Genomic DNA, 19,011 nt, shown 5'->3' on the forward strand with positions numbered 1-19,011 from the left:
AAATATATTTAAAAAAATCCACTATAAGATCTGCAAAAAATAATTGAAAAAAGTCCACGACTAGTTCCTATAAAAATATTCTAAAAATCAACGATTAGTTCTTCAAAAAATATTCTTAAAATCAACGATTAGGTCTTCAAAAATCGACGATTAGGTCGTCAAAAAATATGTTAAAAAATCCATGACTAGGAATTCAAACATATTAAAAAAATCCACGATTAATCTCTCTGAAATTATTTTAAAAAATCAGCGATATGTCTTCCTAAAAATATTTAAAAAAATTCCAAGATTACTCCCCCTAAAAATATTTTCCAATTAAAAATTGTGGCAAAGGATTATAGATATGAATATTTCCTAAATTGGGCATATGCTTCTCGATGTTATCCTGGGAACGTATAACTATTGTTCGTAGTCATACGCTACCAATGCCCTTATAAATGGACACTCCATGCAGCGTATGACTACCGTTCTTAGTCATACGCCATATGTACCCCTTCGCAATTTGAAATTATTTTCAAAGTTTTACCAGCATTGTATTTTTTCGCTCTTCTCACATCTTCTTTAAATTTAAGCAAATACCCAACAAATCCTTGGCAACTGTTATTTTGTCATGCAAATTAATTGTCTAGAAATGTCCAAAAATATTATCTACCTTTGAAGTTTCCTATTTGTTTCCTTTTTCTTGCTTTTAAATCCATAATTCCCATTTTTTTTTGTCCGGTGACTGTAAACTCCTTATGAAATCTATTGAGTATAAATGATGACAACAACAATTTGCATATGTTTGTGTTGCCGTCGTCATCATCATCGTCTACAATTGAATATAATTGTGGTATTGTTTGTTGTCACACAGAGAGCGATACAGTCACAATTCAATTGCATTCAATGCAATTTTCATTTTGGTTCCACATCAGATGCATACAATGTCACCTGTGGGTACCTTTGGCATGAAGTCTGTCTTTCCGACTGTCTGTCCTTTCGTTCGTTTGGCTGTCTAGCTGCCTGTCAGGATGTCTCTTCATCTGTCTGGTCGCAGTTGTCGTTATTTTGCACCATACTCAATCATCAGCCACATTGGTTATCAAATGTTGTATGTGTCTTTCTTCCTTCATCACTCTCTGCTGGTCCTATCGACCAACTCTGTCCATGGCGGCATGTTATCACAGAAAACCCTTTGAATGTAGTTTGTGTCTCCCTCCTCCCCCTCCATTATTATATGTAAAAATATATGTATGTATGCTGGAGATTCCTGTGTGTCAAATACCAATGGAGTTGTCTGTCTGCTGTGCAAGGCAAATGTGGTTTGCTCACACAATTGACAGTTATGTGTGTTTTTGTATGTGTGGTGTGTGCCACTGTGTGTATAATTGTGTGTTTACTTTATAGCCAGTAATGCCTTTAAATGCATGCAACAAACCACTGCCACCTCGATTATGTGTTTTACAGATAAACGAATCATATCTACAAATGACAAATATTTGAAGTCATACCAAAAATAAAGTGCAAAAGGAGAACCCATAGCTTTTGGCAGAATGAGGTAGAGAACGAGAATGGGAATGTCAATGTTAGGGGTAGTCATAACTTCTTTGGTAATGATACAATTGAAATAATACAATTGCAATAATAATTCAGCATATAATGTGGTATAAACAAAGAGGAATACAAAATGAACTCCAGAGAGGATGAGACTAGGGAGAAATTATCATATTAACATATTTCTAATAAAATGGGAAAATGGTGATTAATTTGTGGTCGGTGTTATAGGAAATGATTATGAAATATTGGATAGAAAATGTTCACTTTGATAAATGAAACTTATTGAAATAATTAGACAATTATTTAATTGAAATTGGTATTGAATGGATGAAGTTAAAGACATCGAAGCTGGTACCTGAGGTACAGCACTTTCTAGTATGAGTTATGTTAGTACAGCCCCTGAACCTTGTTGCGAATTCTAGTCTGCCTGACGTATAAGTATAGTTCTTGATCATACGCTATGAATAACCATGTACATGGTGACGCATGACTAACATTCTTACTTATACGTCACAGCAACTTATTTGCTCATTTTATTAATTTTAAAACACTTCATATATGGAAAATTATTATTAGTTTCTTTTTTTAACATTTCTTTGTGGCAATAGTTTACCTGTCTCCATCTTTCAAATACTCCCTTCTGAGTATTTACATAAGTAATGATGTCTTATTGTTTGGTTTCTTATTTGTTTTGCGAAATTTTGACTTTGCTTGTTTTTGTTTTAAATTACAAATTAATGCAAATTTGTCAATATATTCATTTATCAACAATAACAATTTGCATATTGATAATTATAATGAATGTTTATACAACAAATACGACTCAATTGTTTCACGGCAGTTAAGGAGGGGATGGTATACAAACATTGTGGTCGTCATGTGTAATTGCTTAAGAATATTTACAAACATTTCTACCACCTGGACATTTTCCGACTGTCTGCATAAAGACAATGGAGAAATGAGACATTATGTTTCCCACTCTCTCTCTCTGCCCTTCTTCTCCTTGCCATGCAATTTTCTCCATCTAAATGAATATTTATGACGTTTACAATTATTTTAATGAAATGTACATATATATACAATTTTATTTTATAGTTATGATGATTTTTTCTTGTTGTTTTTATTGCTGTTGCGTTAAATGTTAATTAATTATTTAATTGTTTCACTTATCACTTAATTAATATGGGATTTATGCATTCACAATATTTTGTGATATTTGTGAAAGGATTGAAAGGAGAACAGATGTTCTACCTATTTCCCATTCGATTTTACTACCCCTTCCCTGCATAATTTTTATACCCTATACCACAATGTGGAAAAGGGTATAATAAGTTTGTTTTCCCAAAAATTCATGTAACGCCGCGAAATATTCGTCGTAGACCCCTCATGTGGTATACCAAACTTCATATCTCGACGAGATAAAGCGATTTAGCGATGTGTGTCCGTCCGTCCGTCCGTCCGTCCGTCCGTCCGTCTGTCCGTCCATTAAAAATTGTAATCAAGCTAGAGGCCGCATTTATGGACCGATTGTCACGAAATTTAGTATGGAGGTCGGGTTTGGACCAGAATAGAACTGATTAGTTTTTGGCGATGATCGTGAAATGTTAAAGGGATGAAATGGACCAAAAACAAAATTTTTGCTCGATTTTGTAGCCGCTCTGTAGGTCGCAATAATAGTCCGATCGGCGCGAAATTTTAAACGTAGTTTTGGTTTGAGATGAGGAAGTAGCGTGCAAGTCAACGGTATGATCGGATAATATTTAGCGGGTTAAATTGATCAAAACTTTTGTGTGAAAATTGGTAAAATTTCTAATGCACATCTTATAACAGCTAGCCCGGAAAGCTAGTGCACAGGGATAGTGGTATAGGGTATCACATGGTCGGCCCCGTCCGACTATAGTCTGTTCTTACTTGTTCTATTTGATGTGGTCTGTGTGGACAAAAACCATATTACATTTTTTTTGTTATTGTTTGTATTTGTTTGATATCTGTATGTGTCAGCAACATTAAATTAGCTAGCCAATCCCGGATGGTTGACCACTTTTACTGGCTGCCATTAACAACAGCCTCCAATTGTGTATGGAGCAGCACTTAATACTCACCTGGTTAGTTAATGTTTTTGTTGGGGATAATTTAATGGAGACCAGTTTTGTTTTTTTGCTGCCACTATTTGTTGCTCTGTAAACAGCCTTTGTGTGTCCATTATATTTAATTTGTGTTTGTCTTAAAAATTTATGAGTTTTTAATTAACTTGAAATATCCTGAGGTCAGCACCACTCATCATCACCGTTCGTTCAATTATGTATTTGTTTAGTGTAATTGTATGTGGGGCAAAATAAACAGAAAAACACACACATGCACTTATTAATTGTAGAGTTCGGTACTGGCAATAAATGAACAATGTGTCATTATAATGGGGTAAATATTAGTGAGAATATAACTGAAGCTAATAATGGAAATGACATAATTGACTTTGCTCTACAAAAAAAAGGGTGTTTTAATTAGTAACTTAATATTTGAAATTAATAAAAATCATACGCCCACACATCCCCTTTATTAATAATACCTGTACGCCCCATGGGTCCGCTATAAAATAATGCAAAATTAAGTTGATTTTAATCAAGAACTTAATATTTGGAATTAATACATTCCATATGGCCTGGCCCTATATTCCGAGAATATGTGTAATTGATTCTGCTCTTCAAAAGGGTGTTTTAATTACACTGTGCGACTCCAAAAAAATTAAACACATTCTGACACCGCAGCGTGATAGAAGACGAAAAATAAGAAGACACGTGTCTCGGCGTTTTTCCCTGTTACTTCGAATTTCGCGGTTATGGGCCCCCAAAGACCTGAGGCCTTGATGTTAAAAAGGACCATTTTATCAGGCTCATATCTTCTAAACCGCTAAGAATTTTGGTTTACTCGTGGTGGCAATGTTGTAGCTCTCATCTTAAAGAGTAATAATTGTGAAGACATAAAATCCATTCAACCTTATCTTCAAGGTCAAAATCGTTAAGGCCAAGTTTCCGTTATAATTTTTTCTCAGATTTTGGCCTACAGATAACAAACCGATCAAAATTGAATCAAACAACCAACTACAAAAATGTACCTTAGATCTCAATAAACAACTTTCTAGAACATACGAACCCTGTAGAAATGGTTCTTAAAGGTCAAAATAGCATAATAAGTGCAATTTTTATTTTCTTTTTTCGGTTTCTGCTCCATAGAAATTAAACCATTCAAAATTCAAGAAAACATTCAACCACAATAATGTAGCGAATATATGAGTATACAATTTTGTGGAACATCAGAGCCCACTACGAACTGTTCTTAAAGGTCAAAATAGCAAAAAACTTTAGAAAATATTCGATTTTTATACTTTTTTCTCCGATTCTGGTCCATAGATACCGAATCGTTCAAAATTTAAGAATAAAATGAACTACAAAAATGTACCTAAGATCTCAGTTAACAACTTCCTAGAACATATGTACATTCTAGGAACGGTCCTTCATGTTCAAATAACCAATACGCCCTTGTATCATTCCTTAAAAATGCAAATTTATGTTTGTTTTAATCAGAAACTTAATATAATAATTTAGTAAGACTCACACAAGTTCTTGGAATCGTTCTTAGGTGAAACAAATTTAAGGCTGTTTTGATTACAAACTTAATATTTTAAATTAATAAAAATCATGCGCCCCATATTCTTTAAATTAATAATAATTATACGCCCATAGGTCCCTGTTAATTTAATATTTTAAATTGATAAAACGAATACGCCCTTGTATCCCTAAAATTATTATTACTTATACGCCCTTGGATCCCTCCTTAAACAAATGCAAATTTATGTTTGGTTTAATCAGAAACTTAATATAACAATTTAATAAAACTCATACGACCCTATATCCCGAGAATTCATGTTAATTATACATATGTCCTTAGATTTCTCCTTAAGCAAAACAAATTTAAGGCTGTTTTTATTACCAACATAAAATTAATAAAAAAGCATGCGCCCCATATTCTTAAAATTAATAATAATTATGCGCCATTGGTCCCCCTGTCAAATAATGCCAATTTAGGTATGTTTTGATCAACAAATTAATATTTTAAATTAATAAAAATTATACGACTCTATATTCCAAGAAATTATATTACTTTTACACCTCTTGGTTCCTCCCTAAACGAATCAAATTTAGGGCTTGTTTTTATTAGCAATTTGTTTTTGTTTGTTTTTATTAGCAGTTTGTTGTCCTTTTAAAAAGGGCAAATTTAAGGATGTTGCTTGATTAAATTCCCCTACCTACTTTCGAAAAAAGCTATTGATTTTTTGTTGAAGTACAGCAAAGTCGTTTAAAGCAAAATTGGCCGAGATATGACCGTTCAAAGTGAAGAACCCGTTGTGTTTTGTGTGTAGCGGCGCAACAACAACGGGTTTTTCTCGAAATTGCATTTTTGAAGTCAGTGCCAACGATAGCTCGAAAACGAATTGACTGACCGATCTTCATGAAGTTTGGCGAGCTTATTAACTACATAAAAATACATTTTTGGACAAAAAGATGCATTTTTTAAACTGATTTTTTAAAATTCTGTTTCGCATAAATACAATGAAACTTATACGCCCCTATTTCCCTAAAATTAATTATACTTATCCACCCCTTGATTCGTCATTGAAATATTGTATATGTAAGCTCTCCAAACGAGTGTTTAAATACATATTTGTATTAATGTTTATTAGTTAGTCTACATTACATTTTTCACTTTCCAATTTAATCCCTATCTATCTCTCTTTCTGTGTATGATTGATTGATTAATGGTCCATAACTGCAGCAACTCTAACTAATGACAACACAACAAACCAATCAGCTAACCGACCAACTCAACCATTTTAATATCGTTTTAATGCATAGAGCTCTTTTAGCCACAAGAGCTATTTGCTGTTGCAAATGGATTACATTAATGTGTCATATTATGTTGTATTTTATTTTAATTAATAACATATTTATTATTTATAAACCATATTTAATATGTTAATGCATTACTCTTTTGAAAGGTAAATTGTTTAATAATAAATGCATATTTTTTGCTTATTTTTATTTCAGGTGAGTCCATGCGATCTCTATCACATTACAATGGCAACAAAATTAGTAAGTGTAAAAATTATTTTAAAAAAATATTATTTTATCAAGTCCAGGCTCGCAGTAAGTCCATATTTACATTAGGCAATTTTCCTTGCTGCAATTGTTAGTTTGACGGAGAGAGGGGTGAGGCATATGGTAACCCTTTTGCTCTCGACACCCTCTCTCATCTACAAACTAACAATTGCCGAAAGGAAAATTTCCTAATGTAAATATGGACTAAATATTAATTTTCCACAAGGAAAATACTTTGCCGAACATTAAATTGGATGTGAAAAAACTAGAAATTGTTACTTCAAAAATATTATTTTTTATTTCGAATATATAACTTATCAGTTGTAGGTGTGTGTATTGACCTACAACTGATAAGTCATTTATAAGATTCCACAAACATTCCCGAAGAGGTAAGGGACACCTCTCTTGTAGTGAGTTCAAGGTAAATCTACTTTCAAGTCCTACAAAAATGTGACAATAAAGACACAATAGGGTGATGTGTGAAAGGGCGTAGTTGGCGTATGAGTAATGACAGTAGTAATACGCCACGATATTTGTTTTACTAAACATTGTGGATATGAAAGAGACTTACCGTAAAATTAAAAATATTTATAAGGCAATAATAGTCATAGGACTCACTACGATCCATGGGTCCGCCATGAAAATTTCAAATTTAGGTTTTATTATTTAAAGTAAAGCCCAGAATAGACAATTTTTCATGATTTTTTTCCAAAAATTTTTTGGTGGTGCCAGCTCTAGCTCGAAAACTAATTAACCGATCGTCATCTATTTTTGTAGGCTTATTTAGAACATAAAGATAAAGTCCATCATCAATCGAATTTAAAAAATATATTTCTTTTTACTGAAATGGTGGGCCAAAAAAACAAAATTTCAGTTTTTGGCTTAAAAAAATTGACGTTTTCTGGTCATACAATTCTATGACAAATGGGTTAATTAGAGAAAAACGCGGTTTTAGTTTCTATGTTGCACACAAAACACCATAAATTTGTCCCTTCCAAAGCTCATATCTCAGGCAATATTTGCTCTGTTCCAGAACCTGCAAGAAGCTACTATTTCTTACTACGATAACATTTTTTCCTTTATGTTATCGGAAAAAATAGTAAAAATTAGTAGATTCTTGCAGTTCTGGAACAGACCAATTGCTCCGAACAACTTGACAATTTTACCACATATTCTATGCTACTTCTACTTAAAAAAACCCAATAATTTTTTTTAGATTTTCTAAAATTTACAAGATTTTAGATTTTCTGAAATAATAAAACCCATTCTATACAAAAACTTCAAATTTTATTTTTATTTTAATCAACAACTTAATATATTAAAATAAAAAACACATGCATCCATGTACGTTTATAAACCATATTTTGAGACCGCAGCGGGATAAAAGACCAAAAATAAGAAGACACGTGTCCCGGCGTTTTTCCCTATCACTTCAACTTACGCGGTTATGGCCCCCCAAAGATCTGAGGCCTTGATGTCAAAAGGGATAATTTTGTGAGGCACATATCTTCTAAATCGCTAGGAAATTGGGTTTACTCGTAGAAGAAAAGTTGTAGCTCTGGTCTTAAAGAACAATAATTGTGAACACATAAAATCCGTTCAACCTCACCTTCAAGGTCAATTTTCCCTTTTAATTTTTTCTCGGATTTTAGTCTACAGATATCAAACCGATCCAAATTGAAGCAAACAACCAACTAGAAAAATGTACCTTAGATCTTAGTAAACAACTTTCTAGAACAGACGAACTCTGTAGAAACGGTTCTTAATGGTCAAAATAGCAAATCAAATGCGATTTTTATCCTCTTTTCTTGGTTTCTGCTCCATAGATACTAAACCGTTCATAATTCAGGAAAACAATGGACGACAATAATGAAGCGAAGATATCAGCCAACAACTTTCTGGAACATACGAAATGTCTATGACCGGTTCTTAAATGTGAAAATAGCCAAAAACTTTTCGAGTTTTATACTTTTTTCTCCGATTCTGGTCCACAGATACCGAACCGCTCAAAAATTAAGGATGTTTTTATTCGCAGCTTAATATTTTAAAAGAATAAAATTCATGCGCCCCATATTATAAAAATTAATAACAATTATACGCCCTTGGGTCACCGTGCAATAGTTAACGTATAAGTACTGACGGTAGTTATACGCCACGATGTATGGGCTCGTTTTTAAAATCATAGTGGAAATGAAAGAGACTTACCGTAAAGGAATGTGCGATTGAAATAATTAAAGGAAATAATGTATAATCTTTAATAAAATTAACATTTTATAAAACATTTCTATAAAAATAACCGATTTTGAAAATTACACGCATTTTTTCCTCACAAGCATGCCCGAAGGGACAAGGGCATTTCTCCCAAATCATTTAGGGAATTGAAATGGGACCTACTTTTTATTGCCAAGTCCAAACGGCGTGTCCTATCTGAATCCTTTTCTCTATCCCCTATCACTATCCTTTCTCTGGACATTAAAAAATCCAGAGTGGTTTCAACGAATCCATTCTGAAATATTTATGGAAATCGTTGCTTGATTTTTTTTAATATTTTTTAATTTTAAATTTTTAAAATTTCCCTGGGAAAGGTGAATATTTAAAACAATCATCGAAGTATTTTAGACAACTGTTTTGTGGTGGTGGTGGTTGATCGGTCAGGCAAACAACAACAAAAACATATGTCAATATTCTTCTATGGTATAACACACAACTTTGTCCAAGACAACAGGAAAAACTTAAACAAAACTTTTTGTGGATGTGAAAGAAGAAGGGAAGAAGTTTAAAATCCAGTTGTTTGTGTTTTGGTTGGATTTTTATTGTTATGATTTGAAGAAAACCGCCCAAGCGATTGCAACAAAAGAAAACAAATGGATTTTTGGGAAAACCACAAGACAGTCACGCAGCTAAATGGACCTAAATTTGTGGGTGGTCCTTGTACCAAACAATAGAAAGGGTTAAGAGGAACTTGTGCGGTGCGTGTGTTATTAAAATTTGATATTTCCCACAGAAAAGCCTAGCATTATTTTTGGCCATTACAAAGTTTGCGTTTTGTTGCTAGGTTTTCATTGTGAAGACGAATACACCCACAGTTTTGAGACTGATAGGCTGAATAAATGGTGTAATATTTCGGCCTAGTCAATCAGCCAAAGAAACCAAACCAAGCAAACATTAGCTGCTAAGCTTTTACCTCTTTACCGGAAAACGGAAAACCCTTAAGGTAAGAAGAGCTGTTGTTGGCATGATAGCTGGCTTTTAAGTATTGTCTGTTCGCCAGTTAGACACTGACATGAAAGGGGGTTTTTAATTAGATGACTAAACAACAAAAAATATTACACACAGATTGATCAGAAAGTAATTTACATAAATACTTGGAAGCAAAAAAGAAAGAAAAAAAGTGCTCTACATCAGCAACAAATGGAGCACAATAAATGTCTAGCAGCTTTCTTTCCCCACCCCCGTCGCACACAAACGAACATTGTCTGCCATAATAGCTAGGCATGTTTTATTAGATATGAGTAGCTGATTTTGCTATCAGGCTGTTGCTTGATTTTCCCAACCTGCCTAAACATTTTTTGTGGCATAGACATGATGCTGCTGACAACGATGATAAGCATCTTATCTAGCTCTTCAGTTAAGAAGCCTCCTAAGAAGGCAAGCAAAAAAATTAAATGCTTTGAAAAGCCATTTTCCCTGTGATATAAAATGTCTGTGATAACCATGAAGACGACCAGCTGACTTCTTTCTTTCATTCTTTGCCTACTTTTGTGTATCTCCCCCAGGCTGCTCTTGGTTATGCCTAATAACAATCAAAATACTCTAATAATAAGTGGTTAAGTGCTACCACAAGGAAAATGTTTTTCAAGCTTCACTTGCTTTGTTAAAGAAAACTTTGCCTCCTCCTTCAGCCACAACAGTAACAACAACCACAGCAACAATTATCATAATTAGCGTGCATTTTTGTTTTTTTTTTTTCTTCCTTTATATGACACATTGTCTATGCCAGAAACAATAATGTAAATTAATTCCTTAGTATTTAACATTTACCCTTCAGAAGAATCTCTTGAGCTTTAAGCTTTTTGAATACTAATTAAGTTTGTGCTTAAATAGGCATAACAAAAAATCAAAACAAAAAGTTATTGAAACGCCAACATAAGCACAAAAACAATAACAACAACAGCAGTAGCAAGAGATAGCGCAAACGACCAAGAACAATTACATGTAATTGATAATAAACGGTAATGAATCAGAGGAAGGGGAAACAGAACTAAGATCAAATTATTTCTAGGTTACAAAGCTGTTGGAAGTTCTTTGTTTTGTTTCCTTGTCAGTTGTTTAATTTATTTTGGTCCATAAGGAAAGAAGTACACCTTTTAGATAACAATGTGAAAATTCCTGATTTAAATATTTGCTATGGAAATGTGGATTGGGAGGAAGGAGGTGGGGGAAAGCTGTTTGGCTCCGGTTGCAGAAAGCTGAGTTGAAGAAACATATTAAAAATAATATTTAAAGTATGAACTTGTTGATATATTTTGAAAGTATTAACTTTTATATTGAAATGAAGAAAATTTGACGAGAAATGGAATATTGTTGTCGAAATTAGAGGTCTAAAATTAGAACGAACATGAGTGCGTAAAATTAATATTATTAGAGTGAGGCAAGGGGTGTCTTATTTCGTCCCATTATGTTAATAAAAAAAATTTAATTGTAATATTTCTTATCGAATTGAATTCGATCAATAAAGAAGGGCATTGAGACGTATGAGATCTAATATTTTTGTTTGAGCCTCTATGACAGGCATTTTTGATCAGATCACGATAACTCTCCAAAGAATCAACCGATTCGGTCCAAAATAGTAATTATGTATATGCCCTTGGGCTAATTTAAAGGGATTTTAATCAACAACTTAATATTATTAAATACCTTAATTTAAGGAATTTAAATCGGGTGCACTCATTGATATGAGAGAAGTCTCCCTTGTCCCTTATGGGATGTTTGTGGAACAATTATTATAAATCCCCGGAATTTATATTACTTATACGATCTTGGATTGTTTCTTTAAAAATGAAAATTCAGGGCTGTTTTAATCAGAAACTTCATATTTTCAATTAATATAACTCACACAACCTCATATCCCCACAATTTACATCACTTATACGCCCTCGAGTTCCGCATTGAAATATTTTGTCCTCGTATTATTTTGTCCAAACTTAGATCAATTTCGTTTCGCTACTTAGGGTACCTCCCCGCCATACGAAAGTTCATAATTTTCGCTAAAATGGTGCGCACTACAACTCTCGAAGGCAGTAACCGATTTGGTCTATTCTTTGCACATCGCAGTATTCCTACGAGTCATAGCATACATGCCACACACAAATTTGCGGAGAAGTGCAGTGCAGGTTGTCCTATTACGACAATATGATTTTTTCACGGGTAAGTCCATGGTTCCTGAGAAAATGGCACGTAAGCAGCAAACAAAAAACCACTGCGGCCCCTATATGTAGCTGCTGGTGCGCACGACAACTCTCGAACCGGATGCTACATTTGTCTATCGTAATATTTCGGAGAATCTATATAAGATAAGATGGTGCTTATCGACCCAGTTCAAAAGTTCAAAAATATTAGGCCCAGAAACTTTTGCATATTTTGCATATCGTGAATATTTTGACATATTTGCATAAAATGAGCATATGCAAAACCATATGCAAAAATATATACAAGGATTTGTGGTCTAAAAATCCCACCGAACTGGCTGAAATGTGGTATTAAGTCTTCGTTCTTTGCACCTGAAATTTGTCCGCAAAGGTCCACGTCTTCATATAGCCCCCACAGAACGGTAACTCCCGATTTCCGATATTTTTAAGGTTGTGACCTCAACATCACACTTAATTGGCCGACATTTTGTATAAAGTCTTCGTTGGGAGTATAAAACTTTTCGCCCATGAAATTTGTCAGTATAGGTCCACGTCCCCTAGAACGATACATCCCGATTTTCGGTATTTTGAAATTTGTAGCCTCAATATGCCACCGAAATGGCTGAAATTTGGTATTTAGTCTTTGTTGGGGGTAAAACATTTTCCACCTGAAATTTCTCGGTATAGGTCAGCGTCTTCATATAGCCCCCATAAAGCGGTATCTCCAGATTTCTGGTATTTAGAAGGTTGTGGCCTCAGTATCCCTCCAATATGGCTGAAATATGGTATAAAGTCTTCCTTGGGGGTATAGAACTTTCCACGTGAAATTTCTCGATATAGGTCCACGTCTTCATATAGCCCCCATAGTACGGTACCTCCGGATTTCTGGTATTTTGAAGGTTGTGGCCTCAGTATCCCTCCGATATGGCTGAAATATGGTATTAAGTCTTCCTTGGGGGTATAGAACTTTCCACGTGAAATTTCTCGATATAGGTCCACGTCTTCATACAGCCCCCATAGAACGGTACATCCGGATTTCTGGTATTTTGAAGGTTGTGGCCTCAGTATCTCTCCGAAATGGCTGAAATTTGGTATTAAGTCTTCCTTGGAGGTATAAAACTTTCCACCTAAAATTTGTCGGTATAGGTCCACGTCTTCATATAGCCCCCATAGTACGGTACCTCCGGATTTCTGGTATTTAGAAGGTTGTGGCCTCAATATTCCTCCGAAATGAGTGAAATTTGGTATTGAGTTTTCCTTGGTGGTATACAACTTTCCACCTAAATATTGTCGGTTTAGGTTCAGGCCTTCATATAGACCCCATAGAACGATACCTCCCGATTTTCGAAATTTTAGTCAACAATTTTGCATATGCAAAAATTTATGCATTTTGCATATGTCATATGTTTCGATTGCAATTTAATCAGAAGCCAAAAATATGCCCTGTCCCAAAATTTGACATAAATCGGACCAAAAATAGGGGTTGCATAAAATTCCGCTGTCTATTAATCACACACGGTGCTCTTGAAGCAACTTTAAATGGAAGGTGCTTACACCTGGGAAGTTTTTGCGGATACTGAAACTACGATGTTCATAGATGAGAAAAATCAAAAAACAAAAAAATCGCCGGATCGCTTTTTAAATAAATTAGGATTCAAGTTGACATTTTTAGGGATTTTTAGGATTAGGTTTTTTTTGCTTGGAAACCACAAGTCCTGTCGAAATGGAACTAAAGAAAATTTTGTAGCTATGAAAATTCTCTACACGATTGACCTTTATGATAACTTCGTAGATTTTACCGTTATTGAGATATAAAAGTTCAAATTGGGAAAATGCATTGGCTGTACCGCCTTCTTATAAAACAATGTCATGACTACAATTTCCCAACTTAAACTTATATATCTCGAAAATGGTACAACCTAGGAAAAAATTACGAAAGTCAATCTTGTAGAGAATTTTAACAACTAAGTGATTCTTTCTAGTCCCAGTTCGGTAAGACTTGCCGTTTTCAAGCAAATCGTAAAAACAAATCATAGTCAATCCTCTAGAGAATTTTCACAGCTACAACATTTCCTTTAGTCCCATTTCGATAGGACTTGCGGTTTCCAAGCAAAATCGCGAAAACCTAAAAATGTGAATTTTGACCGCGATTTATTTAAAAATCCCTCCAGCGAATTTTTGTTCTTTTTGGATTGATGAACATTTCTGTTTCAAAATCCGCAAAAACAATGCAAAGGTTTTCTTATCACCTCCATCATTTAGTTAAATACCCGTTAGTGAATTATTGATTTCAATACTCATAATGTCAACATGCATTCGCAACATTGCTCTACTTTATAATATTTCAATTCTGTCTCTATAATTTTCTTTTAAAATTACAATGGTGTTCTTATACGTTTCAGCTCCACCTTTCACTTAAATATCCTGTAGCGAATTATTGATGTCAATACTCATACGACACATCAGGGGGGAATAGTGGAATAAACATGGGTGAATAATTAATGTCAACAATCATACGCCCTTGTGTTCCACTTTAATTTAACCCTCCCAGTCCATTTAACCCTCCCAGTCCATATATTCCACATTAAGCAATGTTTTTACATGGACGCTGAAAGGTTTAAGTATCTAAAACTAATTCAATTCACTCTTTTTCTACATATTTTAACATTCAAATTTCCCCATTAAACCCAAGACCCTGAACAATTGTTATTTTTAATCAACTTGTTTTTTAGTAAAAATCCTTGCTTGCCTTGGATTTTTATTTTTGTTTTCATTCTTTTTAACATTCATAATTCCTTTGCATTGGCATTTGGCCAATTTGTGATGTTGAGATATTAAGAGACAGTGTGATGATGACTTTTTCTCGCCCGGCAGTTCAATATTCATAAATTGAAGGCAACATCATTCATCATTTGTGTTTTTTTCCTGACTGTTTTTTGTATTTGGTTGACAGACAGCAAAATGAATCATGACAAAAATTTTTCAGCAAAAAAAGGAACATAGGTTTTGTCTGAGTAGTATATCTGTCGCTTAAGTCATTGTTGTTGTTGTCGCTTTCATCATCGTTAGTGTTTCAACAACACTTCCGGTTTCCGCTTGAATTTTTGCCAGTTGTTATTCTACGTTGTCGTGTTCTACTCATTCGTTTTGGTTGCAGGAGTTGGAGTTTTTTGTTTTGTTTTGGCGGCAGGCATTCCTTTTTTTAATTTTTTCGTTTTTTGTTTTGACTTTTTTATTTCTATGGTTGTTGAGTTGCTGACAAGCTCTTACCGCTGTTGAAGCATCCACAATTCAATAAACTATTTTTATATTCATTTTTGTTTTTTTTTTCGAAACATTCCCTCTCTTTCTGTGCAGGTTTCACTATTACTCCCTACCTTTGTTGTTCCTCGTTGAGTTGGTTTGCTCTTTTTTGTAGAGTGGGAGTGGGTAGTGTTTTATTTTCATTTTGGTTTATTCCCCTGTTGATTTTGAATGTTCATTTTGGTTTTTATGGTTTTATGTTTACATTTAAGAATTCTGCTAGTTTTTTCTCTCTTTCAGCCTTTTGTTGAAAGTATGGTTGAAAGTTTGCATTTGTATTTTCCTGGAGCAAGCAGCAACAGCAGTTGTTAGTCGATTTCTGTTATGGTTTGTTTTTATTTGGGTTTATAGTTCTTCCTTTGGCATTTCCTTTTTTCCTTTGCTTGTTGCTCTCTAGCAGTTGTGTGTTCAACAATTGTTGAACTGTATTTTATATTTGGACTAAGTCGTCGTCTACTCTGGGTTTTGGTACAATATTTCTGGTTAGATTGAAATTAATTCAGCAATTGATTCTCAATGGGGGTTTTTGTGTAAACTTACTTTATGCCCCTGTTCCATTTCACTTTTTTGTTCGCTTTGAACAAGAGCTTGTTGGCTCTTTTTTTTGGACAAATTAGACTTCGTGTTCCCTCTTTCTACGTTGTTTTGTCTGTCAGGAATTTCTAGCTTGGAAAAAATTTTCTACTTGAGCAGTCATTTCGATTTGCCATTCATTCATTCATTTATTTAGAATTTGTGCATTACATTTTCTTAACAAAATCCTGCTGTACTCTATTTTGGGTTCCTTTGGCAATAACTACAATAACAAGGACATGGACTTCATGCCATTTCAACCATCATCATCTTCTTCTTTGACAAATATGTACTTGATTAAAGGAATTTTATTTGTTAGTAGTGATGGTGATTCATTTCAGCTTAGATTTCCATTTTGACCATGTCCTTTCCATGTTTTTTTTTTTCTTGTTATTCCAAAGGAATTTTGTAAAAGTAATTGAAATATTCCAACTCCTCGCCATCATCATGAACATCAACAGGATCTGGTAGTAAATTAAGAATATATTTAATTTTAATTGCACAGAGATGAGAATTATGGTTATGGCAAAATAGCTTAAATATTTGTAAAATATTTATAATTAAGCCTGATTTTCTAATTCATCTTAAAATACTTGTTAATTTATTAAGGAATTTTTTGATTAGACAGGTGATTAGCTGAACGGATGTCAAAGTTTATTTCTTTGAAGTTTGAAATTAAATAATAGAGAAATTTCGAAATGTCCAGGGTTGCGTATGACTGTTATTAATTTAGGTACCATATGGGGTATGAGTGATACAAATGTGGATATTAATTATACTCACAATTTCCCAGTTTCGCTATTTCAGACTTCGTTGGGAGTATAAAACTTTCCACCTTAAATTTGTCAGTATATGTCCGCGTCTTCATATAGCCCCTATAGAACGGTACCTCCCGATTTTCGGTATTTTGAGAGTTGTAGCCTCAATATCCCACCGAAATAACTGAAATTTGGTATTTACTCTTCGTTGGGGGTATAAAACTTTCCACCTGAATTTTCTCGGTATAGGTCCACGTCTTCAAACAGCCCCCATAGAATGGTACCTCTCGAATTCCGGTATTTTGAAGGTTGTGGCTCAATATCCCGACGAAATGGGTGAAATTTGGTATTAAGTCTTCTTTGGGGGTATAAAACTTTCCACCTGAAATTTGTCGGTATAGGTCCACGTCTTCATATAGCCCCCATGGAACGATACATCCGGATTTCTGGTATTTTGAAGGTTGTGGCCTCAATATCCCGATGAAATGACTGAAATTTGGTATTAAGTCTTTTTCGGGGGTATACAACTTTCCACCAGAAATTTTTCGGTATAGGTCCACGTCTTCATACAGTCCCCATAGAACGGTACCTCCCTATTTCCGGAATTTGAAGGTTGTGGCTGTGGTTATACATTTCTCTATTTTATTGACTTGTCTGAAGAGAATTTTAAACAGAAAAATGCTACACACAAACACTTTTGTACCTATTATTGAAATATTTGTTGCATAAGAAAATACGTAAAATGCATAAATTTTGCTTATGTACATATTATTTTTTGCATGTGCAAAATTTAGGCATTTTACATAAATTTGCATAAGTCATATGTTTCGATTGCAATTTAATCAGAAGCCAAAAATATGCCCAGTCCCAAAAGTTGACATGAATCGGACCAAAAAAAATAGGGGTTGCATAAAATTCCGCTGAAATAAGCATAATCGAATAATTGTTGTCAACATGCATACACAACTCTGATCTACTTTCTATTCCTCTTTTTATAACATTTTAAACATCAAATAGGGAACCATTAAACTTAACACCAACATATTTTGGTAAAATACTAGGTTTCGAATTATTAATGACAATACTCATCCGCCTCAGTTTCCATAGTTGAATAAACTTTGGCGAATAATTAATGCCAACATTCATACGCACCTATGTGCCACTTTACTATTTTTTTCTAATATTTTTCTTTTTGCATTTAAACTTCCCCAAGACCCTGAACAATTGTTATTTTTAAACAACTATTTTTTTAGTAAAATTTCTTATTAACCTTGTTTGAAACATGCATACACAAGTCTGATCTAATTTCTCTCTTTATAAAATTTAAAACATCAAATTTCCCCATTAAAACTAAGAACCATTCATGAAAATATTCTCATATTTTGTATTTTTTTTTTTTAAATTTTGTTTTGTCCCCATTTCCCAACAATTTCCTAACTTCAAATATTTAACCTCTCTCTTACTTCACATTATTGATTGCCAGCAATTTCCTAGGCAATGTCTCGCCCACTTTTAACAAAACAACAAGTCAAAAAAGTAACAAAAAATTACAGTAAAGCCCAACAATTTACATAAATTAAAATAGTTGAGAATATAAATGGTTTGGCGGTGGTTATTGTTGCCGTTGCTGTTTTTCTTCCTTTTCTACCTTTTTGGAATGTTTCCATTCACAAGCATCGAGGCAAAAATCATTCTTAAAGTAAATGGTTTGTAGCTGAGAGTTTTTGCATTCAATGGAGTTGGGCTTTCAACAGGTTTTTGTTGATGCACAATAAAGCAGCCGGTTGGTTGGCTGGGCAGACAGTTGTATGCCGCTTCCAATGTTGGTGGTGAATAACTGGATGAATAACAACAGTCTCTGACCAGCAACGCCAGCATTATTATTGCACTCAAGCTCTCATGCAAATTACCAGCAATTTACATTTTTAACTGAGGCATTTCCTTGGCGCTTTACCCGCACACCTTTTCTCCCTGCCGCTTTAACTCTCAAGGAACAGCAATGCATTGCCGTGTTTGCTCCTAGCTCCAGACATTTGTTTTAGAACATCAACATGCTAATGTTTGCTTCTTCTTTGTTCTATCATGTTTATTTGTTGCCTGGAATCATTGCACCTTTCAACCTTTCAAAATGAAATAATTTACAATTCAAAGTTTAAATTAAAAAATAACATCAATGTTGTTACCACTCACTTCCTATCTGTCTCTCTCTCTCTTCCTTTGCTTCCCATGATGTTGTTGTGTTACCCTTCTTGGTTAAGCTTTAAGGCTGTTGTAGTTGTT

General features: G+C 34.0%; 1 protein-coding gene across 28 annotated transcripts in view; it reads left to right on the top strand.

Moving 5' to 3' along the window:
* The window catches only part of heph (polypyrimidine tract-binding protein 1 heph), a 757,797-nt gene that overhangs the window by 538,413 nt on the left and 200,373 nt on the right, over nucleotides 1-19,011 (top strand). The window contains exon 3 of one of the 28 annotated variants that reach the window (XM_073961220.1): nucleotides 6,639-6,683. The exons of the other annotated variants lie outside the window; for them this stretch is intronic. Within the exon in view, the coding sequence (XP_073817321.1) occupies nucleotides 6,639-6,683 (45 nt within the window). The remainder of the gene's footprint in view (nucleotides 1-6,638; nucleotides 6,684-19,011) is intronic. 28 annotated transcript variants of the gene reach the window in all.

The sequence above is a fragment of the Musca autumnalis genome, unplaced genomic scaffold (assembly GCF_047663935.1).
Source record: "Musca autumnalis isolate F117 unplaced genomic scaffold, ASM4766393v1 scaffold_1, whole genome shotgun sequence".
Taxonomy (NCBI): Eukaryota; Metazoa; Arthropoda; class Insecta; order Diptera; family Muscidae; genus Musca; species Musca autumnalis.